Raw genomic sequence first — 22,375 nt, forward strand, 5'->3', positions numbered from 1 at the left:
AGGCCGGGCTGAGCCTAGCGGCGTCCCGTAAACAGGAAGGATGTGACGTACGGCAGCTGAGGGGCGCTTCCGGGCCGGGGCGGCAGTGGCCGCACGTGAGTACCGGTGCGCGCGCCCCCGTTACTGCCGGGTGGAGAATGATGGGGGTAGCAGCTTCGGGGGGGAGATCGCGGGGGTAACGGCCTCGGGGGAGTAACGGCGTAAGGAGGGGTCTCGGGGGCAGCGGCCGCGGGGGGGTCCCGGCCGCGGGAGGGCTCGGGCGGGGGGAGAGGGGCGGGCCCGTGTGGCGGGGACCCCGGGCGGACGCGAGGCAGGCGAGGAAAGGGACCCCGGGGATGAGCGGGGCTCCGTCCGGTCACCCGCGGGCGGTTCCCGTCGCCTCCGGGGCCGGGCCCGTCTCTCAGGCGCTGTCCCCTCCGCCGGCAGCAGGAGCGATGCCGGCCCCGGAGAACACGTCGGTTTTCGAGGCCGCCCAGGACCCCGTACTCTTGCACGGGCTGACCCTCGTCACCGGAGTTGCTGCGGATGCGTGGGCTGCCGAGCAAGCACCAGCGACCCACGGTGCGTGGGGCTCCGCGGGGGTGGGGGGCATTTGGCCAAGGTCGCATCCGCCAGCCCCAAGCCACGAAGAAGGAGCTCTGTCCCCAGCACGGCTCGGGTGGCCGCCCTGGAGCTTGGCCATGGGAGCTGCCTGGCGGGTGGGTAAATGGGCTTTCCTCTGTGTCACCCCAAAGCTCCTTCTGCAGCCGTCGGGTTCTGTGGGTGGCCGAGAGGAGGCCCAGGAGGCCCTGCCCCTCGCAGTGCAACCTGTGCACAGCCCTTTCTTCTTCTTCCAGAGAAACCCAGCAGTGAGGAGAAGGCCCAGGGGGTCCCCGAGGTGCCGGGGCGGATGTGCTGCTTGACCTGCGGGCAGGTGTTCGGCAGCCGGGAGGAGCAGGTGAGTGGGGCCAAGCGGCCGGTGTGAGGTGTGAGCGGGGCCAGCGTGGCTGGTGGGGTCCTGCTGTGGAGGCTCAGCCCCAGCACGGTGCAGCCCAGTGCTGGCTGCTTCCTGGAGCTCTGCTGCCCACGTCCTGTTGGGATCTGGCACTCAGACCCTGGATATTAGTGCTTAAAATGCCACTTACTGCAGCTCAGTACATGCAGCACAGGCCTGTGCCTGTCCACGTTATAGCTGTTACGTGGCTAACTCCTTAATGTACCGTGGTCCTTCCAGTCAGGATCACTGCAGGGTCCCGGCATTAGTTCAGCCCTCGGGGTCTGTGACCTTGGGGTCTGTCACCTCGGGGCCTTTGGTGACAGGGGTTTCCATGGACCACCAAGACCCTGCCGGCTCATACCTCTTTCTTGCACAGACTGAGCACTACCGTCTCGACTGGCACCGCTTCAACTTGAAGCAGCGACTCCTGGGGCGCCGGACGCTGCCGGTAGAAGCATTTGAGGAGAAGACCCGTGCAGGTGAGGAACGGGGCTGCCGCCAGTGGAGCCCAGAGACCGTCAGTGGCCTCACTGGGGCTGTTCTGTCCAGGGATAAAGCCCCCAGCTGCCCCTGCCAGCTCTGAGTTGCTTTTTTCTGCCCCATGGGACCTCCTGGGAGTCCAGCTCTGCTCCTGAGCCCTGATGACTTGTTATGGGGAGAAGGAGGTGTTCTGCCTGAGCCCTACCTATGCATACCTGGCGGTCCAGAGCCCCAAACACCTATCTCCCCAGCCCCCTTGTGATATGTCGGGTATTGGACAGGACATTTCTGGGGTCGTGGGCTGGCCCTTGAGAGTCACCTGCAAAGTTTTGGGGAGGCTGTTGATTAAACTTTTTCCTGTTCCACTGCTCCATTTTCTTTCCCTTGAAGGTGATGTTTCCAGCATCTCAGGGTCTGATTCAGATAGCTCTGATGTAAGCAGTGAGTCAGAGGTGCTGCCCTCTGCCAGCGACAGCACTGGGCCCCCCCCGATTCCCTGCTCTCACAAGGTGCTGCTCCGCAACGCGAAGGGCCAGCTCATCTCTGCCTACCGCTGCGTACTGGGCACCGGGAAGGCAAGTCACGGCCCATCTTGTTGGGTGAGGGGCCCCAGAGAAGGTGGGTGGTGCGGGGGTGTAGACATCTGTCTGACAGTCCCCCACATCCTGTGACGGGAAGGGTGGTCTCTGGTGCCAGGTCAGAGCCCCAGGCTTGCTGGTGGCCTGGTTTTTGGCTCCGGGGTGCTCCTGGAAACCTGCTTCTGGTGCCAGCAGAGGGGCTGGTCTCTGTCCCAGGGGACAGGAAGAGGTAACAAGGTGATCCTGTGGGTGCTAGCAGGGGTGTCTGTGTCTCAGGGTGGCAGTGAGGAGCCAGCAGAGCTGACAGCGTCACTGCAGAGCCTTGGTGCGAGCACCTGCTGGGTTGTGCTGATGATGGGTGGCGGGCACTTCGCAGGAGCTGTGTTCCGGGGGTGAGTACAGGGGGACAGAGCTGGGGTTGGGCACAGACAAGTGGGGCTAGCCATTGGATGGCCATCCCCTCCCTACTCTCTGTCACAGTGCTTACCACACCCTGGGCATCCGCAGCTCCTAGTCTTTGCCTGAGACTGACTGAGCCCAGTTGCGCTGCAAGAGTTAATCTTTGGGGCCCTAGGGGCAAGCAACAAGCCCTCCGGGGCCCCAGGGAACATCAGCTCACCTCTTCTCTGTGCATGGGGCCCTGTTGCTTATGCATGCTCCTCTCGACAGCCCCCAGGTGCAGGAGCACAAGACCTTCCACCGCTACACGGTGCGAGCTCGTCGGGGCACAGCCCAGGGCCTACGGGATGCCCAGACCCCAGGGTCAGCACCCAGGTCGGCCGGAGCCTCCCTGCGGCGTTACAACGAGGCCGCGCTGTTCAAGGTGGGGCTGGACACAATGCTGGATCTCTTGGCAGGGAGACGTGGTCGTGGCTGGCTCCGTGGGGTGGTGCCGTTCTGCTGCTGAGGGCCATGGGTGGGGTGTGAGCTCCAGAAGGGGGTCAGGACCCAATTGAGGCTGCTCTGTCCTGGGTCTGTCCCTGCTCCAGACCTGCCTGTGTCCACACAGTGAGCTCAGGACCCCGTGGTGCCTCTCCTTTGTCCCCAGGATATTCAGGACCTGCTGGCAGCCTGGGCCCAGCACCTGAATGAAGCTCAGCGCATCTTCCTTCGGGCCCCGCGCCACAACCGGGCGCTGCTTTTTGGTGGCAAGAACCCACCCCTTGCCCGAGGCGACCCTCGTGTCTGCCACATCCCCCTCAGCACCCGCAGGGCCACTCTGCGAGAGGTGATACGAGTCCACACCACATTGGCCAGCCTGCAGGTGTATGGTGAGTCAGCCCAGCCCTGGTGCCCCAGTGCCTGTGGGTCAGAGCAGGTGGGGTGACATGGTCCCTTGTGTAATCCCACACGTGTCGGGGGATGCTGCCCTATGGGGTTGAGGTGCTAGCTCTCCAGTCCTCAGTCCCTGGAGACACGGGGTGCTCCCTGTCCCCAGGCAATGACATTAGCACCCTTGCTGCCTAGGGAAGGACACACCACTGGAGGACATCACTGGGTTCCCCCAGAAGGGCTGGCAGAAGAGGCGGTGGAAAGCTGAGATGGATCCCCCGCAGGAGGACACAAGTGGTGAGTTGAGCCCCGAAGGGAGATGTGGCTCTGAGCAAGCAGGAGGGATCTGGTGTTACGGCATAGGACCAGATTTGCAGCCCTGTGACAGGGCCTGGCACCACAGCGGGGATCTGCAGAGCATGGCCTTGTGCTGGGCAGGAGAAGGGCAGGGTGTGCTTGGCTGAGGGCCCTGAGTGATTTGTACTGTGTGTGGGGCCTCAGCCCCTGTCTTAACCCCCTCAGCCCCAGAGGAGGAGGAGGAAGAGGAGGATGAAAGCCCTGCAGGGGAACTGGAGACTGTGGAAGTGACACTGGGGACCTTGGACCTCCGGGAGTTTGAAGTGATGCCCAAGCGAAACCGCAAAAGGAGGAAAAAGAGGGACAAAAAGGTGGAGAAAGGTGAGGGGTAAGAACTGTCTGGGGACAGTGTGGGAAGGTGTTGGAGAAGGGATTGCCATGCCTGGGGTGCAGGCTGGCCCTGGCCCTCTTCCTCACCACGTGCTCCCTACACAGCGCCCCGTGCTGAAGATACAGGATGCCGTGGTACCCAGTGTGGGCAGCCCAGCCTGGAGCTGGTGACGGAGCTGCAAGGGAAGGCCGGGGCTGAGCCCCCTCCCTGGGGCAACGGAGGTAACTGGGGTCAGGAGCTGGGCCAGGTGGATGCCTGCCCTGTTTGCTGGTTGCTTTGCAGTGGGGTATTGTGCAGATGCGCAGAGCAGCCAGGTGTGGGATGGCTGTAGTGCAGCCACATGCCTTCGAGTGAGCTGCGTGTTCGGAGCAGTAGCTCTGAACTGGGGGGCAGGCAGCACCTGACGTGTTGGGGGGGGATTGGAGTGGGTCTCATCTCAGGAGAGGGCTCGGCTGCTGCCAGCAGTGCCCAGCAATGCCTCGGCACATTGTCACAGACTCTGAAGGTGCTGGAGATCCTGCAGAGCCCAAATCCAGCTGGCAGGACGGTGCTTTAACTGTGCCGTGTGTGTTTCCTAGTCAGACCAGAGCACCGCTCTGCCCAGGCAGCCATCAGACTCCCCTCCTGTTCTTCCCCCATAGGAGACCCTCAGACCCAGCTCCGCGACGCTCTGTTCACCGCCTGCAAAACAGGGGATATGGGGACGCTGTGGCACCTCCTGGGTGTGCCAGAGAGTGGGGTCCTGCTGGGGGACAGCGAGGATGGGGAGGGCGCACAGCCCCTGGATATGCCCTGCTCCCTGCTCAACCAGCCCGTGGATGAGCGCGGCTGCACCCTGCTTCACGTGGCAGCACGTGCGGGGAAGGCTGAGGCTGTGCGCCTGCTGCTGGAGGCAGGAGCGGACCCTGCTCTAAGGTATGGCCGCAGGGTGCCCAGCAGTTGATGAGCACTGCCCCTGCTGTAGAATCTCAGCAACTCGTGTCTCAGCCACAGGAGACTGGTGCCAGCTTTGTCCTGGGACAGCCAGGGTTAGTCTCTCCCAGCCAGGATGCCTGGGTTTGTTATGGGAGGCTTAAGAGCTGAACCACCGTTCTCTGTGCCTGCCTGGTCTGGCACAGTGGCAGGCAGGCACTGCCCCAAAGTGCTCCCAGGTTTATGGGTAGGCAGTTCAGAGGGTAGGGATGAGACCACCCTTTGCAGGGCATTTGAGATGCAAGAAGGGGAGGATTTGGGATATTTTGGTGTAGGGATAAACAACTTTCCCCTCCTTGGCTGCGATACCCTGGCCCGTGGTACCTGTTGCGCATCTGTGGGGAGTCGCTGGGCTCACAGCCCAGTGGGACAGAGGCAATAAGACGGCAGGGTGAGCTGGTCACCCTTGTCTTGCAGAGACAAGCAAGACAGGACACCCTACTGCGTCTCTGCTGACAAACCGACCCGCAACGCCTTCCGCAAGTTCATGGTGGACCATCCAGACAAGTACGACTACGGCCGTGCCAAGGTGGGCACCTGTCCTCTGCCCTTGCCTTCTGGGGGCTGGGGGACCCCAGAGCAAAGTGCCCCTCGCCCACTCATGCCTTTGTTCAGTGGGAGATGCTGACTGCCCTCTGCCTGCAGGTGCCTGGGCCCCTGACACAGGAGATGGAGGCCAAGAAGCTGGAGAAGAAGCGGGCACAGAAGGCCCAGCGAAAGCAGCGGGAGCAGGCGCAGCGGGAGGAGCGGCAGCGCTGGGAGCAGGAGCAGGGAGAGAAGCAGCGGTTCGCAGCCCTGTCCGACAGGGAGAAGGTGAGGCCGTGAATGGGGAAGGGGATCCAGACTGGCTGGGGCAGTGCTGATGTGGTGGGCTCGGCACAGCCCCTCCCAGGGGCTGGGGGGGCTGAGCTGTGTCTCTGCTCCCCAGAGGGCCCTGGCTGCCGAGCAGAGGCTGGCTGTGCAGCTGCAGGATGCCGGCACAACTCTTGGCAACATCAGGTAACAGCCCCAACAGCACAGCCCTGCAGACAAACTCTCCCACATAGGCACAGCTGTTCCCTGCCCTTCTTGCTCCAGTTCTCATTTCCAGTCTAAAGCTATTCCTGTCCACTCGATTCCCAGCAGTGCCTGTCTAAAAGCATTCTCTTTCCCCCTGCCCCCCTGATATATTTTGGAAAGGACAACTTGGTCCACTTGCAGCCAGATCTATGGCAAACCGATCCCCCAGCCACTCCTCTGTCCCTGCCCCTGTATCCCATGTCCCTTCCCTGCCCATGCTGATCTGGGTAGGGACTTTACAACCCCCTGCGGGACTGAATTCCCCCCTGATCAGCCTGCCTCGCGGTGCCTCGCCCCATGCAACACACCCTCCTGGGAGTGTGTCCTGGGTGAGCCCTGCGGGATCAGAGGAGCCCCAGCTCCCTTGTGCTGCTGCTGTTGCCCGTCACAGCCCAGACGGTGACTCCTCTCTGCTCCTCTAACTCTCTTGCAAGCATCCCCTTCACTCAGGGCCACCTCTGCTCTTTCCTGCAGCCGCTGCTGGCATTGTGGAGAGTCCTTGCTGGGCAGGATCCCTTTCCATTACCTCGACTTCTCCTTCTGCTCCACGGCTTGCCTGCAAACCCACCGCCGGGCCCGGGCCAGCCACACGTAAGGCTGGGGACTGCTGCCACCTGCCAAGGACCAATACGGTGGGGAGATGGCTGAGCACTGGCTGCACAGCGAGGGACAGCCTGTGGAGCAGTGCTGGTCGGAGGGACTGAGCTGGCCATGTCACTCTCAGGGACAACTCTGGCAGGGCTCGGGGCAAGAGCATCACTCTGGGTGGTGACTCTGGGGACACTACAACCAGGAGGTCCCTACATCCTAGTGTGAAGGGCCAGGACTGCTCCGTGGCACAGCTCCAGCTGAGGAGCCTTGCTGCCAGCTTTTCTCGTGGCTACCTCCAGGCTGCTGCCCGTGGCGGTGGGACAGATCCTGACATATCTGGACCCCCCAGCCCTGAGCTACCTGCAGCCATGCCTGTGGGCACCCTCTGGGCTGGGCTGTGCTGTGCCCTCTCGCCTCCTGGATGCCATCAGTGTCTCAGCCATATCGTGTTAGCACCTACCTCCTCTGCCTGCATTGTCAATAAAGAGGTGCCTTGACCCCCTAGATGTGGAGGGCATCAGCATGAGCATTGGAACTATTTGGGATTAATGTGCAAAACAAGTTCAATTCTGAGCCTCTTTCTCCTTAGCACAGGCCCTGCGTGGCCCCAGAGGAGGGCAGGAGGTCTGGATGTCTGTGCCAGGACAGGTGCCCCTTTCCTAGTGCCCTGCAGCCCCTGCCCTGGCCCCTGTGCTTCACCAGCCCCCTGCCATCTCTGTAGCCACAGTGAGAGGCAGTGCCGGTGCCTGGCAGCCTTGCGTTTATTCTGCGGCCACGGTGCTGCAGCTGAGGGTCTTGTTGAAAAGGGGTTGGTCGAGGAAGAGCAGGAGGGGGACAGGGGGTGCCCCCTCCAGCTCCAGAACTGTGATGTTGTTGGGGCGGCCAACATGCAGCACTGAGCCGGGCACAAAGAGGGTCTGCTGAGGGCCACGGCAGGGCCAGTACCGGCCCAGGTTGAAGCCGTTTATCCACAGCTGGCCCTGGAAGATGGAGATGGGACTGAGCTGTGCCCCTCGCCACCCTCATCCCCTCTCCCAGCTATGCACCACCTTACCTTGCTCCAACCTGGGAACTTCACGAAGGTGTCCCAGGCAATGCCAGGGGTCTCAAAGGTCCCGGTGTAGAAGGCTGGCCCTGATTTGCCACTGCTGCTCGATTTCGGCAGGGCAGTGTGGGGCCAGCCCTGCTGGATGGCACTGTCTATGGCCAGGGGGTAGATCAGCCAGTTGCTGAGAGGGCTGGAGTCCAAGGAGAGGTTCCCCAGCAAGCCCTGAGATAGAGCAGGGGAGAAAATGAGGCAGCAGGGTCTGCCCTGGGCAGGAGGATGCTTGGCTTCCCCAGGGCACGTTCCCCTCACAGCAACAAAGGCGGGATGGGATCCCCTCCGAGGGGGTGCACTGCCCTGGCCGCCATGGTGGCATAAGTGGGAGAAAGGGATGCCAGTCACGCAGCCTTATCCTGGTCCTGGCAGGTTTGCCAGGGGATGGGGTGAGATTAACCAGGGAGCAGGTATGGGGGTGGCTCTGCCGTGGCTGGGGTCTGTCGTGGGTGGCAGGAGAGGGGGCGTTTGGCCATGCAGGCGCCCAGGCCACTCCTCCAGAGCCCCAGGACCCTCTTCCCTCACCTTGAAGTCACTGACGTTGGCCCCGAAGCTGATCCTGCCCATGTTCTCCAGGAGTACGTCCAGGGTGTCCCCTGCCCTGCCCGTCACAGGCAGTGTTGTCTGCCCATCCCGCTCCAGCGTCCCCCTGTACTCCTGCAGCCACAGGGTCAGCGCTGCTGCCCCATGCCCACTTCCCACCACCCCGATCGCTGCTGGCAGCCTGCAGCATAGCATCCCCCCAGTGCTAGCCCAGGGCTGCCCTCTGCCCCTTAAAAGGGGCAAATTTGGGCCAGAGGGCTACCCCACAAGCTCTCAGCATGCTGGCTGTCCCCAAGACCCTGTCATGGCACGGCCCTGCTGCCAGCAGGTCCCACAGCCCTCCCGAGCACTGGGCCAGGGATGGGTGTGCTCCCGCAGCCTCACCTTCTGCAGCATCACGTAGCCGCGGTCGCAGATGCTGTGGGGAGGAGCACCCAGCGTGGCCAGGTCCGGGACATCCCAGGGCAGCTGTGTGCGGTACACCACAAAGCCATGGGTCTGCAGGACACAGCAGAGCGACTCAGGAAGGGAAACAGGGCTGGAGATGAGCTCCGCTCCTCCACCCCAGAGCCAGGGCAGGGCAGACAAACTTAGGAGTGTCTCCCCCGGTGTCCCTCACTGCACCCAGCCCCTCACCTGCTTTATGGCCTCAAAGGTGAGGGGGAACTGGCTCTGGATGGGCCCAGAGGGGCACAGTACATCCAAGACATCCAGGAGATCAGCATACTGTAAAGAGAGGGATGGGAGCGGGGCAGCCGGGCAGTGCCAGGCAGGGGCAGCACAGCCCTTGGGGCAGGCACTCACCTTCTGCAGGGCCACCCAGCCGTAGGTATACTTGGGGGTGGCAGGTGGCATCGGACCGACTGGCAGGGGCTGGAACTAAACAGCAAACCATCAGCTGCCCCCCCGGGGCAAGCAGGGAGATGTCCCCTGCCCTGCCAAGTCCCTCTGTGTCCCCCTTCTTCCCTGCCACAGGCAGTGGTGCCCAGTACTGTCCCCCTCCTCCCGCCGGGCTCAGCACCTTGCTGATGACCGTGCGGATGGCAAACAGCTTCTCGGTGGGGTCTCCTGCCTCTGAGAGGGGAGCATCATAGTCGTAGCTGGTGGTCACTGGTTTGTACTGATCTTTGAAGTCAGCACCTGGCCAGGGAAGCGATGGGAGCTGGAGGAAGGGGCTCTGACAGAGCTCAGGGCATGGAACCCAGCCCCAGGCTGGCTGCAATGCAATGGGGGGGGCAGGACCCTGGGACAAAAGGAGTCCCCGGTGGGGGGGACAAGCTTGGGTTCAGGGGCCCTTGGGTATGTGTCAGCCTGCCCCGTGGGACAGAACAGGAGCGTGAAACAGGCTCCTCAGGGATTGCCAAGGAAAGCACCCCCAGCCCCGCAGTGTGCCCCCCCTCCCCAGGGCAGGGCCCTACTCACCGCTCCAGTAGGCAAAGTTTGTCCCCCCGTGGAACATGTACCTATGGGACACCCCAGAGAGCCCCATCAGCACCCCCACAGACCCCGTGGGGGCTCACCAGGCGCTGCCTGCTGCACCTGCAGTCCCAGCCCTGCCTGCCTCCCCCTGCCCCAAGCCCTGCAGGACGAAGGCAAGTGGCGATGCCCACTCCAATGCTGACAGATGGGAGGGCATCACCCCCCCGGCTGTGCCCGCTGCCAGCTGACTACTTGCATGTTAACGCTGGCTCCCAGCTGCAGCATGTCCTCCAGCCCCCGGGCCACCTGCGCCGAGCTAGTGCTGGCGTGCGCCTCCCCCCAGTAGTCCAGCCAGCCCGTGTAGTACTCAGAGTTCACCTGGGGGAGAAAGGGACCGTCACCTGCCCGGAGCTGGGGCTCTGGCACCCCTCTGTCAGCCACATCTCCCCTGCTCACCTGCAGCCTGGCCCCAGCCCCCCTACCTCCCCAAAACCATCGCGGGTCATTCCCCACCACGGTACCCACGCCACGCTCACCAGGGGCCCCTTCGGCTCAACCTGGCGCTGGGCACCAAACGCCTCCGTCACGTTGGAGTCTGTAGAGGTGGCAGGAGGTAGGTTGGAGCAGGAAGGAGCTGGGACTCCTATCCTCTCTCCTCCTTCCCCATAGGGGTACCTGGCCCAAAGTCAATGGTGGCATAGAGGCCCTGCAGCGTGCCGCAACGCAGCTCCTCCACCCGTGTGCTGTCGGTGGTGAAGAGCAGCACGTCGCTCCCCAGCAGTGCCCGGAAGGAGCCCAGCAGGTGCCGCAGGTACTCATAGTCGCAGGCGTAGTAGCTTCCATATTCATTCTCCACCTGGGAGCAGGGCAGGGGCCGGCACCCAGCGTGCATGCGGCAGGGCTACAGCCAGGGAGCAGGCACAAGGAACCAGCTCCCCCCTTCCCTCCCGACATCATCAGATGTCGTCACAGCCCCCAGGTGCATCCCAAGACTGACCTTCCAGCCCCACCGTGCCCCCCAGCTCTGCCAGTGTCCCTCAAACCACAACCGGGGTGGTGGCAGGTACCCCAGAGTCGCAGCCCGTCGAGATAAATCCCTCCCGACCACTGGACCTGGGTTTATCTGAGAGCTGTGCTGGATGAGGGCACGATGTAGGGGGTGCAGGGGGATTTCTGGGGCACACCCAAACATTACACAGAGCAGATCAGGGGCCGGCTCCCACAACACCCTACCTGCACGCTGATGATGTTCCCTCCATTCTGGTACAGCCGTGGCTTGACCTTGGGTAGCAGGACGTGGAGCCAGGAGTCCACAGCTGCCAGGTAGGCTGGGGAGAGAGAGGGCAGCTCAGCCTGGCCACAGTGTTCACCCCAGCCCACTCACAACCAGCCCTGCCAGGAGGAGGATGGAAGAGATGGGGCAGTGCTGAGCACGGTGGGGAAGCAGCCGTGAAGGACAAACAATGGAGCTTGCAAAAGATGGAGAAGAGGATGGGAGAGACCACACATGTGGGGCTTCCAGGTGCGTGGAGAGAGATCAGCATGCCAGGACTGGCACCAGCCTGTAAGGACACCATGGCCAGAGCCCCATACCAAGGCTCACCAGGGTCAGAGGAGCGCAGGACGATGTCTGGTTTCCACAGCAGCCATGCAGGCAGGCCACCCTGGAGAAACACGCACAGCAGAGAGGGAGGCACACAAACTGCTCAGCAGCCTGGACTGGCACAGTTGAAACCCAGCCAGCGCAATGCTAACACTCGGTGCTGGAGCGGTGTGTGCCACGGGGTGGCAGCCTGGCTGGCGTGGCACCAGGGTCAGCGTGCCAGCCAGAAGGGCCAACCCTGCTGTGCCCTTCCAGGCCACCCGTCACCCCCCCATGCCAGGCCGGGGGGGCTGGGACTCACCATCTCCCACTCCGCACAGATGTAGGGCCCCGGCCGCAGGATCACCAGAAGCCCCAACTCGGCTGTCAGATCCAGGAAGGCTTCCACATCCCGGTCCCCAGCAAAGTCATAAACCCCCGGCAGCGGCTCGTGGTAGTTCCAGGGGACATAGCTGGGGCGAGAGAGGACATCAGCATGCCGAGGCTAAGGGCATCCTGGTACAACAGGGAGCTGTCTCACAGGCTGGTCCCTCTGCTCCTTGGAACTGGCCTCCAGCCTGAGCTGAGGATGGCAACTGGGGCTGGACTGGGACTAGCCCAGGCTCATGTTTGTGTTTGGCAGGAGCATTCTGGGGGTCACAGTCAGCCCAGTGCAAGGGCTGGTACCTGCTCCCTGTGATCAGGCAACACCCTTGCCTCTGCCCCTACTTCGGGGACCCCAGAGACCCTGAGGAGCCATAGTGGCTGCGGGCTGTGCGCTGTCAGGGCTGCCCCTGTCGCTTACACCTGCACAGCGTTGAGCCCGCTCATGTACATCTTGAGGAGCCGGTCCCTCCAGGCAGGGCGCGGGACACGGGCGTAGTGGATGCTGCCTGAGATGTAGCGGAAAGGGGCACCATCCTTGCGGAAGCAGTCCTCCTCGTAATCCAGCTGGAAGGAGCGTGCTGGGGGGGAAGCCTGTGGGACAGGGGCAGTGCTGGGGGGGCTGCAGACTCTCCCCAAGCCCAGCCACCCCCTCCCACGCTCCCTGGGACAGGGACTGACGAGGGCTGGTTCCTGGGAGGGACCATCCCGGGGGCACGCTCCCCATCCTTGGTGCAGGGACAAGGCAGGCACCAGGCTGTCCCGAGAACAGGAGGGATAAGCAGAGCAGCCATTTGCATCGCCTGATGCCCCCCCCCGCCCTGCTAATTAAACACCCTGCAGCTGAGCTGGTGGCATTTTAGGGGACGGGTGCTGCTGGGGACGGGTGTTGGGAGGGCAGGCAGGGAACTGGGAGTGCAAGCGGGAAACTGGGAGTGCAAGCGGGAAACTGGGGCGGGACATGGGCTGCAGCAGAAGGGAACCATAGCAGGAAGAGCAGGAACAAGGGGGAGGAAAGCAAGGCAGATCCCAGAGCAGTTCCCGCCAGGTCCTTCACAGCTCAGCCCCATGTGCTTCTCCCAAACTTTCCACCCGCGTTTGCTAACCTGCGTGTGCAGAAGCCCCACTGCCAGCAGCAGGATGAGAGCCATCCTCGTTGGGCGCTCGGCAAGCCTGGGGCGGGGGATGAAGTGGGGGTGGACACCACAATCACATGATCCTTCTCCACCAGCGCCAGGCGCTTCCTCCGGGTCCTAAGTGCAGGCAGCTGGATCAGCAGCACAGTTGCTGGGGGCGATGTGGGTTAGGGGGTTGGCGGCTCTGTTCCCCCGCCGCGCCTTGGCCAGCCACGCATCATCCCTAAAGCCCACCCATCACGGGATGCAGGCAGCACACCACCGCTCAAGCCAGCGGGACACATCCCAGTGCCCCCCAGGGTGGTGGGTGACACACACAGAGGGACAAGGAGCCTCATCAAAGTGTCACCACCAGACAAAATGGCTTCGAGGGAGCTCAGCCCACTTGTTTCATCAGAGGTGGTGATGGAAACCCCAGTTATAGCTCCGGTAGATGAAGGAGAGGAAAACGTGCCTGTACCGAGGCCTCTGGCGACAGAGCTGGTGACAGGGGGGCTGCGGAGGTGTCACAGCTCAGGGCAAGGAGGTGATGCCCTCGGGGATCAGCCCTGCTGGGGTGGCCTCGCCATCTCTGTTCCTGCACCGCCGACCTGCCCGCCCGGGCGAGGGGCTTGGCTCACCGGGGCCAGCTCCGGGGAGCGGCGGGGCTGCCGCTGCCACCGCCACGGCTCGCAGCCGGGGGACGCCACCGCGCCGGGGACACCGCGTTCCACCCCGGTCACAAGGTGGGGCGAGCCCGGGGCTCGGCGCTGCGCCCCAACCCGCTCGCCTCCACCCGCAGCCCGCCCGCTCCGGAGGAGGGAGCGTGAAATCACCGCCACGGCGGCACCGGGAACCGGGAAGGCTGCAACGCCCCGCCCGATGGGTGACGCGGCCGGTGACGCAATGGGTGACGCGCGGCGGTGGGCGATGACGCGGGCGGGCGATGGGGCAGGCGCTGTGCGTCTGTTCCCGCGGCACCGTCAGCCTGGGGGGAGTGCGGTACCTCCTGCTCCACCGCCTGGCAGAGGGGTCCGCAGGGGACTGGGGCACGGGGGGGGCTTGGGGGGGGGCTCGGGCGGGGGGGTCTACGGGCACGGGGGATGCTTGGGCATAAGGGGTTCTCGGGGGGGGGGGGGGATGCTCGGGCATGGGGGGGATGCTCGGACATGGGGGGTGCTTGGGCATGGGGGGGTGTTTGTGCCTGCGGGGGATGCTTGGGCATGGGGAGAATTCTCAGGCATGGGGGGATGCTCGGGCACGGGAGTGCTTGTGCATGGGGGCCTGCTCGGCATGGGGTTGATGGTCAGGCATAGGGGATGCTCAGGCATGGAGGGATGCTCAGGCATGGGGGTGATGCTCAGACTTGGGGTGCTCTTGGGTGTGTGGGGGGTGCTCGGGCATGGTGGAGAGAGCTTGAGCACAGGGGGTGTTTGGGCATGGGGGAGATACTTGGGCATGGTGGGAGGAGATGCTTGAGCATAGGGGGTGCATGTGCATGGAAGAGGATTCTCATGCTGAGTGGCAGGGGTTGGTCATGCCCAGGAGTGAGTGCTTGGACCCACAAGAGTGGGGGTGATTGGGCCAGTGGAGTTGTTCATGCAGAAGGGGGATGTTTTGGGTGCCTGGCAGGTGCCCCCGAGGTGGGGGGAACATGCATGCCTGGGGGTTCCCGTGGAGGGGGATGCAGGCAGCCCTGTCCTCTGCCCTCCTCCCCTGGGTGCTCACAATTGAAGCTGGGCACAAGACCTCAACATGGGTGCTGCAGCAGTGGGACACCCAGCCCACACCGAGCTCGGCTCTTTGCAGGGGCTTCAGCTACGTGGACCTGGTGGAGGGGCTGCGAGATGGGCACTTCTACGCCCTGAAGCGCATCCTGTGCCACGACAAGGAGGACCGCCAGGCTGCCCTGCACGAGGTGGAAATGCATGGCCTCTTCGACCACCCCAACATCCTGCGCCTGGTGGCCCACTGCATGGTGGAGAAGGGTGCCAAGCACGAAGCCTGGCTCCTCCTGCCCTATGTGAAGGTGAGGGGGGCTCCCCCAGCCACCCCTAATCCCTTGCTGCCAGGAGTGGCAGTGGCAACTGGCTTCTTGTGTTTGCCAGGGGGGGACCCTCTGGAGTGAGGTGGAAGCGCTACGAGAGAAAGGGACATTCATGCCAGAGCAGCGAATCCTCCTCATCCTCCATGGCATCTGCCGTGGGCTGCAAGCCATACACAGCAAGGGCTATGCTCACAGGTGGGGGGCTGGGAGCCCTAGTGGGGGGGGGGCTGGCAGGGGGCCCGGCGGGTGCTTGGTGACATCCATCTCTGCAGGGACCTCAAGCCTACCAACGTGCTGCTGGATGAGGACGACCAGCCCGTGCTGATGGACCTGGGCTCCATGAACCGAGCTCGCATTGAAGTAAACAGCTCTCGGGAGGCCATGGCCGTGCAGGTGGGTGCCCTGGGACATCACCACACCAGTCTGTTCCTGCCCCACGCCCTTCATCCCCACCCTCACTCTCCTCTCCGCAGGACTGGGCCGCCCAACGCTGCACCATCTCCTACCGTGCCCCTGAGCTCTTCACGGTGCCGAGCCAGTGCATCATAGACGAGCGCACAGATATCTGGGTAAGGATCTGCCCACCCCCAGCTCCTGACCCACCACTGCGGGGCTGCCCTGACCCCGCTGTGCTCCAGTCCCTAGGCTGCGTGCTGTACTGCATGATGTTTGGGGAGGGCCCCTACGACGCCATCTTCCAGAAGGGCGACAGCGTGGCTCTCGCGGTGCAGAACCCCATCGCCATGCCCCCCACGACTAGGTGAGGGACTGGGGAGGGTGACCCTGCTCCCGGCCAGCCCCCTGTGCTGTGTCCCACACAGACCCTCCCCTTGCCATCTTTCCTCCAGGTACTCAGCTGCCTTGCAGCGCCTGCTCTCCTCCATGATGACGGTGAACCCCCAGGAGCGACCCAGCATAAATGATGTCCTCCATCAGCTGGAGGGGCTGCAGCCAGCGCCGGCAGGCCAGGACACCACGCAGATCTGAGCCTGTCCCACACTGCGGCAGCAACGTGCCCCGAGGCCGAGCCAGGGGAAAAGCAGCTGCCCTCGTCCCTGCTGCCCCGTGGAGCCGTTGCAGAGGGGATTGCTGCAGTCGGGGGAGAGCTGCTGCTCTGTGCCGGAGGTGTGTTGGATTTGGAGTGGTCTGTGCCCTGGATGCTGCTGCCTGGGACTTGGTTTGTGTCCCAGGACTGTGGACGTGTGACCTGCTGCTAAACACTGGGCCCCTGCTGGCTGCTGCCTCCCCCGGGGTTTGCAGAGGAGGATGCTGTGGGACCCCCCCCGGGTGACGGCAGCCACGGTCCCTCAGCTCTGCACCCCAGGAGGGTCACTCCTGCCCAGGGCAGAGCTGCAGTCGGGGTCCCTGTGTGGTGCTGGAGCAAGGCGGGGGGTCCTGGCGCCCGCTCTGCCTCTGCTGTCGGCACCAACGTTGCCTTCTGTTTGGAGTAAAAGATGTTCTTGCAGAGGTGTGGACGTGTCCTTGTCTGCGGGGAGGTGATCCCACCAGGGCACGAGGAGAGCAGGGCATGCTGTCTGGGTCGAGCAGCTAGGCATTGCCGGAGGGGAAGGGCAGCGGAGGACAGCCCCGGAGGGGTGGCATGGCTGGAGCATTAGCAGTAAGCAGGAAAAGTTAATCCCTGGCCCCAGCGTGCTCCTGATGGGAGTTAACGCAACTCTGCAGCTGGAGCGGGTGCTGCTGTTCAGAGCCTCCGGGGCTGGGCACTGCGGGAAGGGGCTCAGCGCAGCACAGGCAGGCAGGCGGTGCCAGGGGTACAGGCAGAACTTCCTGGCTGCCCAAGGAAGGGGGGCGGCTGCCCAGGTTGGGGAGCTGCCAGAGCTTGGGAGGCAGGGGCAGCAGCCCTGCTCTGGTGGGGGTGAGCAGAGCCTGGGGACAGCACAACCACCCATGGCTGGAGAGGCTCACCAGGACACGCAGCAGTTGGGCTGCCTGCAGAGGGAGGGTAAAAAAAGAGATGCAGACAAGCAGTTTCCCAGGGAGCATTCCCCTCCTTTAATCCTCTCACCACAACAGCAGAAAAGCAGCCGCAGGGATTCATGCCGCACTGGATGCCCTTGCAGAGTGCACCCACTGCATCGCAGAACTGGGCATGCCTCTTGCCCCCGCACCGTGGCCACAGGGACAGGGGTACCAGGCTGCTCCCCCTGCTTCCACCACTCTCTGTGCAGACGAGCCCACCTACCCTTGGGCTGCATGTGGGAACAAAACCCAGCAGCTGCAGATTTTTTCCTGCTCAGGCTAAATCTGCTCCACTGGACTCCAGGATACAATGCAGGGCCATATACCATGGGGCATACCACATGAGGAAGCAGTAGCAAACCCTGGCTGGAGCAGCAAGTAGGGTGGGATGTGTGCCATGAACCCAGGGAGTCTTACCTGCACAGGGAGCAAGCTGGAGCTGGAGCAGAGCGCTGGGAGGAAGCATAGCAGCACCAGCAGCAGAGCTGAAGCACTCACCACACACCTGACCTGGCAAGAAACCGATACAGCTCGGGGCTTAGTGGGAGACACAGAGGCTCTGAAATGGTTTATTGCAAAGGGTTTCTGCAGGTAACACGGGGAAGGAGCACGGTCCTTTTTGGCCAGGGCTTCTCTACTCCTCGCCCTCCTCTTCATCCTCGTAGGAGTCCAGGCCCACCTCCTCGTAATCCTTCTCCAGAGCGGCCATGTCTTCCCGCGCCTCGGAGAACTCCCCTTCCTCCATGCCCTCACCCACGTACCAGTGCACGAAGGCTCGCTTGGCGTACATCAGGTCAAACTTGTGGTCCAGGCGAGCCCAGGCCTCGGCGATGGCCGTGGTGTTGCTCAGCATGCAGACGGCGCGCTGCACCTTGGCCAGGTCCCCCCCCCGGCACCACTGTGGGCGGCTGGTAGTTGATGCCCACCTTGAAGCCCGTGGGGCACCAGTCCACAAACTGGATGCTGCGCTTGGTCTTGATGGTGGCGATGGCGGCGTTGACATCCTTGGGCACCACGTCCCCGCGGTACAGCAGGCAGCAGGCCATGTACTTGCCATGGCGAGGGTCACATTTCACCATCTGGTTGGCCGGCTCAAAGCAGGAGTTGGTGATCTCAGCCACAGACAGCTGCTCGTGATAGGCCTTCTCTGCAGAGATGACAGGGGCATAGGTGGCCAGGGGGAAGTGGATGCGAGGGTAGGGCACCAGGTTGGTCTGGAACTCAGTCAGGTCAACATTCAGGGCTCCATCAAACCGCAGCGACGCTGTGATGGACGAGACGATCTGGCTGATGAGTCTGTTCAAGTTGGTGTAGGTCGGGCGCTCGATGTCGAGGTTCCTGCGGCAGATGTCATAGATGGCCTCGTTGTCCACCATAAAGGCGCAGTCCGAGTGCTCCAGGGTGGTATGTGTAGTGAGGATGGAGTTGTAGGGCTCCACCACAGCAGTGGAGACCTGTGGTGCAGGGTAGATGGAGAACTCCAGCTTGGACTTCTTGCCGTAGTCAACGGAGAGTCGCTCCATCAACAGAGAGGTGAATCCAGAGCCAGTGCCACCTCCAAAGCTGTGAAACACGAGGAATCCCTGGAGGCCTGTGCACTGGTCAGCCTACGGGGAGAGATGCGTGGGATTTCTCTGAGATGGATTTCTTTGTGAACATCTGACTATTCACAAGTCCTTCAGGACCTGGTCCATCCCAGCCATGAGCAGCCACGGATCCCTCCCAGGGCACAGTGGGGCTCGCTCCATGCTCCCACCCCCAGCAGAATGCTGGACCCCAAACCAAGGAGGCCACATCCCCCGCTCTGTGGTTACCTACCAGCTTTCGGATCCTGTCCAGCACTTGGTCGATGATCTCTTTGCCGATGGTGTAGTGCCCTCGGGCGTAGTTGTTGGCAGCATCCTCCTTGCCGGTGATCAGCTGCTCAGGGTGGAAGAGCTGGCGGTAGATTCCAGCCCGAACTTCATCTAGGAGAGAGCAGGGCAGGGTTGAGCCTGGCGCAGGCTGTAGGTTTGAGCCGGCCGCCAAGCAGCTGGGCAGGTGCCATCACCCATCCCTCACCCTCCTCCCGGGGAACGGCCAGGGACCCACATGTCACAGGGCCATCACCAGCATCAGGTTTCTCTGGCAGGAGGTGGCTGCCACCTCCCTGCGCAGGAGCTCAGCTTCTCCCACCCATTGGGAGCTGCCTGTCCACAGCGTGCAGTGGCACAGCTGCTGTGCCGGTTTGGCTGGTTTCTCTCTGTGCACATGTGGCAGCAGAAACTCCCAGCACTGCTGCCTCTAGGACGCTTCAGGAACAAAAGCTGCTGCTCGGGTTTGTGGCTTCTCCTGGGGAAAGGAGAGCCCTCAGGTTGAACCTGGTGCGGGATACTGCCAGTAGACCACGAGAACCAACTGCTCGCTCCAGTGGTGCGCCCTGGGCCATGCACACTCCAGCACTCACCGATCACGGTGGGCTCCAAGTCCACAAAGATGGCCCGTGGGACATGCTTCCCAGCCCCGGTCTCGCAGAAGAAGGTGGTGAAGGAGTCGTCCCCTCCGCCGATGGTTTTGTCACTGGGCATCTGCCCATCGGGCTGGATACCGTGCTCCAGACAGTACAGCTCCCAGCAGGTGTTGCCCATCTGGACGCCGGCCTGGCCGACGTGGACAGAGATGCACTCGCGCTGGGGAGGGGGAGGCAGGGTTAGACCCTGGCACAGCTCTGTCCAGCCCAGGGAGGGCTCTGCCTGGTGTTGGTGCCCCACAGCCATCTGCACAGGACTGGTTCTGGCCAGCAGCCCCAGGGAGCACATTTTCCTTTGGGTGACCTCCTGTGTCCCCCTGAGGGGGTCCACACAGCTGTCATTGCCCTCAGCCACGCACAGGCACCATGCCATGTCAGGAGCCAGCTCTGGCATCCCTCCTGCCCAGCCCTTGCTGGGAGCCATCAGCCCCATGGACTCTGGCCGGGGCTGTCCTCTAGCAGCACAGGCAGCAGAGCTCAGCCCCGCTCCCCTGCCCCAGCAGCCCCTTCAGGCTCTCCAGCAGCCTCAGTCCCTTCCCCATGCTATGGCAGCCCAGCAAGGTGCTGAGCTGAGCAGGCACATACCTAACCCATGAGGTGCAGCCAGCACAGGGGACCCCCCCTGCCTGCTGCTCCAGAGCCAGGTAAGCACTCAGCCTCCCGGCGCGAGGGGCCTTTGGGATGCGGGGCAGTGAGGGGCAGCCGGGGGAGGGTTGGCGGTGAAGCCCAGCAGTCTCCAAGGCAGCACAGAGACTCCCTGGGCTATGCAGTCCCAAACCGGTACGGGCAGAAGTGCCGGGGAGCAGACTTTGAGCTGGAGATGTGCTCCCATCCTGCAGGTGCAAGCCTGCTCCGCTACCCCCGGCATCCTTGGTGCCCTATTCCTGGCATCCCTCCTCTGCTACCCCTAGCGTCCCCGCTCCCCGAGGCAGGACACCACAACTCAGCCTGGGAGCCCTGGAGCTCCTTGTTCCCGTGTTCCCTGACCACGCAGCGCTCGGAGCTGCAATAGGGACCGTGCCCTGGTCCAGCACCGCTGCGGGGGCACAAGGAGTCCTGCCTCCTCCAGGAGGGCCGGGGCAGCCTCAGCCCGCCGGGAGGAAGGGCTGCTCGGGGCAGGGTCCCCGACAGAGCCCGGTCAGCGCTGCGGCGGGCAGGGTGCTGCGCTGCACCTCCTGGCACGGCCCCGTGCCCGTCCCGGGCCGCTAAATATAGCCCCGGCCCCAGGCGACGGCAGCGGCGATTGCCCGGTTTGGACGGCGGCCCCGGCCCGCTCCGCCGCTGCCAGACCCCCGCGGGACGGCACAGCAGGGACGGGACCCCCACGCCCGCTCCCCGCCGCCAGCCCCGACGGGGCGCCCGCTGTCGCGGGGGGAGCCCCGCCGAGCGCCCAGCTCCGGCCCCCGGTGCCCGGCTGGCGCCTCCACCCCCGGCAGCTGTCCCCGTCCGTCCACGGCCACGTTCCCCACCGGAGGGGTCACCTCTCCCCATGCCCAGCGCCCCCCCCCCCCCCTCCCCCGCCACTACGGCGGCGAGGGGACCCAAGCGCCCCGGGAGCGGTGGTGGCGGGGGGCAACCGGGCAGAAGCGACGGGGAAGGGGACACGGCTGCCCCCGGACAGGAGCCGGTAGGGCTGCCCAAGGTCACGGCGGCGAAGGAAGGGGCACGTCGCAGCGGCTCCGCCGTGCCCGGTGCTCCGGGGGGGGGGCTGCCGGGCGGCCTCCCCGCCGCCGCGCCCGGTGCCCCGCCGCTCGACTCGCACTCACCATGCTGCGGCTGGGGGTCCGGGCTCTCCCGGCGGCTCGGTGCGGCGAGGCTCGACGCGGAGCTGCAGCTGCTGCAATCCCCTCCGCAGCGCCCTCTTATAGGTGGGAGGGGCTTATTGTCGTCACGCCCCCTTCATTTGTGCATATTTGCATGCAGGGCGGGAGTACCCCCTCCGGGGACAGCGGGAGCTTGCAGGGGTCTCTTCTCGGCTGCGGAGGGACCCCAAGGTGCAGGGGGCCGGGGCTGCTCTCCCTCTGCCGGGACGGAAGCCGAGGGCATCCGGCCAGGCTGCGGCAGGAGGTCTGGGCTCCGGCCCTCAGGGAGTACAGGTGGTGCTCAGCCACCAGGATGGGGGGGCCAGAGCAGGTACAGCAGCCCCTACCCTGTTCTCCCACCAGATACCCTGAACTGCAGGCCCCTGGGGTTTAGGGACACCCCGAGGCCACCTGGGCATCTAGAGCAGGAGAAACATGTTAGAGAGACCTGTCAGGCTCTGGAACCCAGGGTGCCCCCAAACCTCCCCTTGCTGTCTAAGTATTTTGGGAACCCCCTGGCCAAGGGCTGACCTGTCCCGGTGGGGACGGGCAGGCAGTGCCGCAGACCTCCCTGAGACTGCAGATCAGGATGACAGATCTGGACTGGGGGTCTGGCCCAGCCGCAAAAGAGAAGAGTCATTGCAGCCCTTTTGCTGTTAATGACTTGTGACTACGCTCCATTTGAGAAGCTCCTCCATTCAAGCCCCAGCTAGCACAGCCTACCCACCAGGGCTAGGGCTGGTCCTGCTGCTGAGGATGCATGGACCACCAGCCTGGCTGCTGGCAAAGCAGAGCCCAGCACCCCTGTGTGCAGCAGGGAGAGGGCTCCGTCCTTGCTGCCAGTGCCTGGGCTTACACAGCTGTCCCTGCCCGTGGGCATGGGGGCTCCGCTGCACAGGAGCGTGCCAGGAGAAACTGCTGTGTCCCTCTGCAGCAGGGTCCAGATCAGAGATGCAGGATAATCCTTAAGAAAAAAGGAACAGGACATAATTCCAACTCCTATGTGCTTCTGGCAGCAAAGTCAGGTCTCTCTGAAGACACAGGGCAAAGGTATCTCTGCAGTGATCAGAGCAGTGCCCAGCATGAGGGGAAGTGATTCCTGCCCTGGTGCAGCAGCAGACACCTCTGAGTCTGGGCTCTGGTCACAGGCATGGGGAACAGTGCCAGGAGCCCTGCGCAGTGGGACGAGTGCCTGGCTATGCTCCAGGAATCGGTGCAGCCCCATGCTGGCTCACACTTTCCCCTCCAGCTGACACGGGTGCATGCCGGGAGGAGGAGG

General features: G+C 63.7%; 4 protein-coding genes across 10 annotated transcripts; 2 read left to right on the forward strand and 2 right to left on the reverse strand.

Annotated features, from left to right (window-relative positions):
• Nucleotides 1–45: 45 nt before the first annotated feature.
• ANKZF1 (ankyrin repeat and zinc finger peptidyl tRNA hydrolase 1) lies at nucleotides 46–7,223 on the forward strand. Of its 7 annotated transcripts, none has more exons than XM_054829055.1 (16): nucleotides 46–95; nucleotides 427–561; nucleotides 837–937; nucleotides 1,353–1,455; nucleotides 1,847–2,031; nucleotides 2,311–2,426; nucleotides 2,704–2,857; nucleotides 3,083–3,305; nucleotides 3,502–3,603; nucleotides 3,808–3,984; nucleotides 4,099–4,215; nucleotides 4,636–4,909; nucleotides 5,384–5,495; nucleotides 5,612–5,779; nucleotides 5,895–5,965; nucleotides 6,500–7,223. In XM_054829055.1, exons 2-16 carry the CDS (start codon nucleotides 435–437, stop codon nucleotides 6,618–6,620), a joined length of 2,151 nt encoding a protein of 716 aa, XP_054685030.1. In that variant the 5' UTR covers nucleotides 46–95; nucleotides 427–434; the 3' UTR covers nucleotides 6,621–7,223. The 7 variants fall into 7 exon arrangements, with proteins under 7 accessions (XP_054685030.1, XP_054685033.1, XP_054685031.1 ...); XM_054829058.1 differs by having other exon boundaries at nucleotides 430–561; XM_054829056.1 differs by lacking the exon at nucleotides 46–95 and adding an exon at nucleotides 118–175.
• A 136-nt stretch (nucleotides 7,224–7,359) lies between these two features.
• Nucleotides 7,360–13,063, reverse strand: GLB1L (galactosidase beta 1 like). Its single transcript, XM_054829060.1, has 16 exons — nucleotides 12,750–13,063; nucleotides 12,065–12,237; nucleotides 11,582–11,732; nucleotides 11,281–11,341; nucleotides 10,911–11,005; nucleotides 10,353–10,578; nucleotides 10,214–10,272; nucleotides 9,934–10,055; nucleotides 9,681–9,721; nucleotides 9,280–9,398; nucleotides 9,063–9,137; nucleotides 8,895–8,984; nucleotides 8,643–8,756; nucleotides 8,241–8,372; nucleotides 7,671–7,886; nucleotides 7,360–7,596 (listed from the first exon to the last, which is right to left on the reverse strand). The coding sequence occupies exons 1-16, from the start codon at nucleotides 12,792–12,794 to the stop codon at nucleotides 7,378–7,380; spliced, it is 1,938 nt and encodes a 645-aa protein (XP_054685035.1). The 5' UTR covers nucleotides 12,795–13,063; the 3' UTR covers nucleotides 7,360–7,377.
• Nucleotides 13,064–13,656: 593 nt separating this feature from the next.
• On the forward strand, nucleotides 13,657–16,270 carry STK16 (serine/threonine kinase 16). The gene is made up of 7 exons (XM_054829062.1): nucleotides 13,657–13,790; nucleotides 14,568–14,787; nucleotides 14,867–15,000; nucleotides 15,078–15,198; nucleotides 15,279–15,374; nucleotides 15,444–15,565; nucleotides 15,654–16,270. The coding sequence occupies exons 1-7, from the start codon at nucleotides 13,705–13,707 to the stop codon at nucleotides 15,790–15,792; spliced, it is 918 nt and encodes a 305-aa protein (XP_054685037.1). The 5' UTR covers nucleotides 13,657–13,704; the 3' UTR covers nucleotides 15,793–16,270.
• A 524-nt stretch (nucleotides 16,271–16,794) lies between these two features.
• Nucleotides 16,795–21,167, reverse strand: LOC129207743 (tubulin alpha-5 chain-like). The gene is given in 5 exon segments (XM_054829061.1): nucleotides 16,795–17,674; nucleotides 17,676–18,392; nucleotides 18,604–18,752; nucleotides 19,232–19,454; nucleotides 21,061–21,167. Coding segments are annotated over 5 exon segments (1,347 nt in total). The 5' UTR covers nucleotides 21,064–21,167; the 3' UTR covers nucleotides 16,795–17,419.
• Between the last annotated feature and the right edge of the window lie 1,208 nt (nucleotides 21,168–22,375).

This window comes from Grus americana, chromosome 6 (assembly GCF_028858705.1).
Source record: "Grus americana isolate bGruAme1 chromosome 6, bGruAme1.mat, whole genome shotgun sequence".
NCBI classification, from domain to species: domain Eukaryota; kingdom Metazoa; phylum Chordata; class Aves; order Gruiformes; family Gruidae; genus Grus; species Grus americana.

Coding starts and splice junctions, on each gene's coding strand:
- GLB1L (XM_054829060.1), bottom strand. CDS start 12,794: ATGGCTCTCATCCTGCTGCTGGCAGTGGGGCTTCTGCACACGCAG. Junction 11,006..11,280: donor CCTGCGCTCCTCTGACCCTG/GTGAGCCTTGGT, acceptor CTCTCTCCCCAG/CCTACCTGGCAGCTGTGGAC. Junction 8,985..9,062: donor GCTGGGTGGCCCTGCAGAAG/GTGAGTGCCTGC, acceptor CTCTCTTTACAG/TATGCTGATCTCCTGGATGT.
- ANKZF1 (XM_054829052.1), top strand. CDS start 336: ATGAGCGGGGCTCCGTCCGGTCACCCGCGGGCGGTTCCCGTCGCCTCC. Junction 938..1,352: donor TCGGCAGCCGGGAGGAGCAG/GTGAGTGGGGCC, acceptor TTTCTTGCACAG/ACTGAGCACTACCGTCTCGA. Junction 5,966..6,499: donor ACAACTCTTGGCAACATCAG/GTAACAGCCCCA, acceptor TCTTTCCTGCAG/CCGCTGCTGGCATTGTGGAG.
- STK16 (XM_054829062.1), top strand. CDS start 13,705: ATGGGGCAGGCGCTGTGCGTCTGTTCCCGCGGCACCGTCAGCCTGGGG. Junction 14,788..14,866: donor TCCTCCTGCCCTATGTGAAG/GTGAGGGGGGCT, acceptor TGTGTTTGCCAG/GGGGGGACCCTCTGGAGTGA. Junction 15,375..15,443: donor ACGAGCGCACAGATATCTGG/GTAAGGATCTGC, acceptor GCTGTGCTCCAG/TCCCTAGGCTGCGTGCTGTA.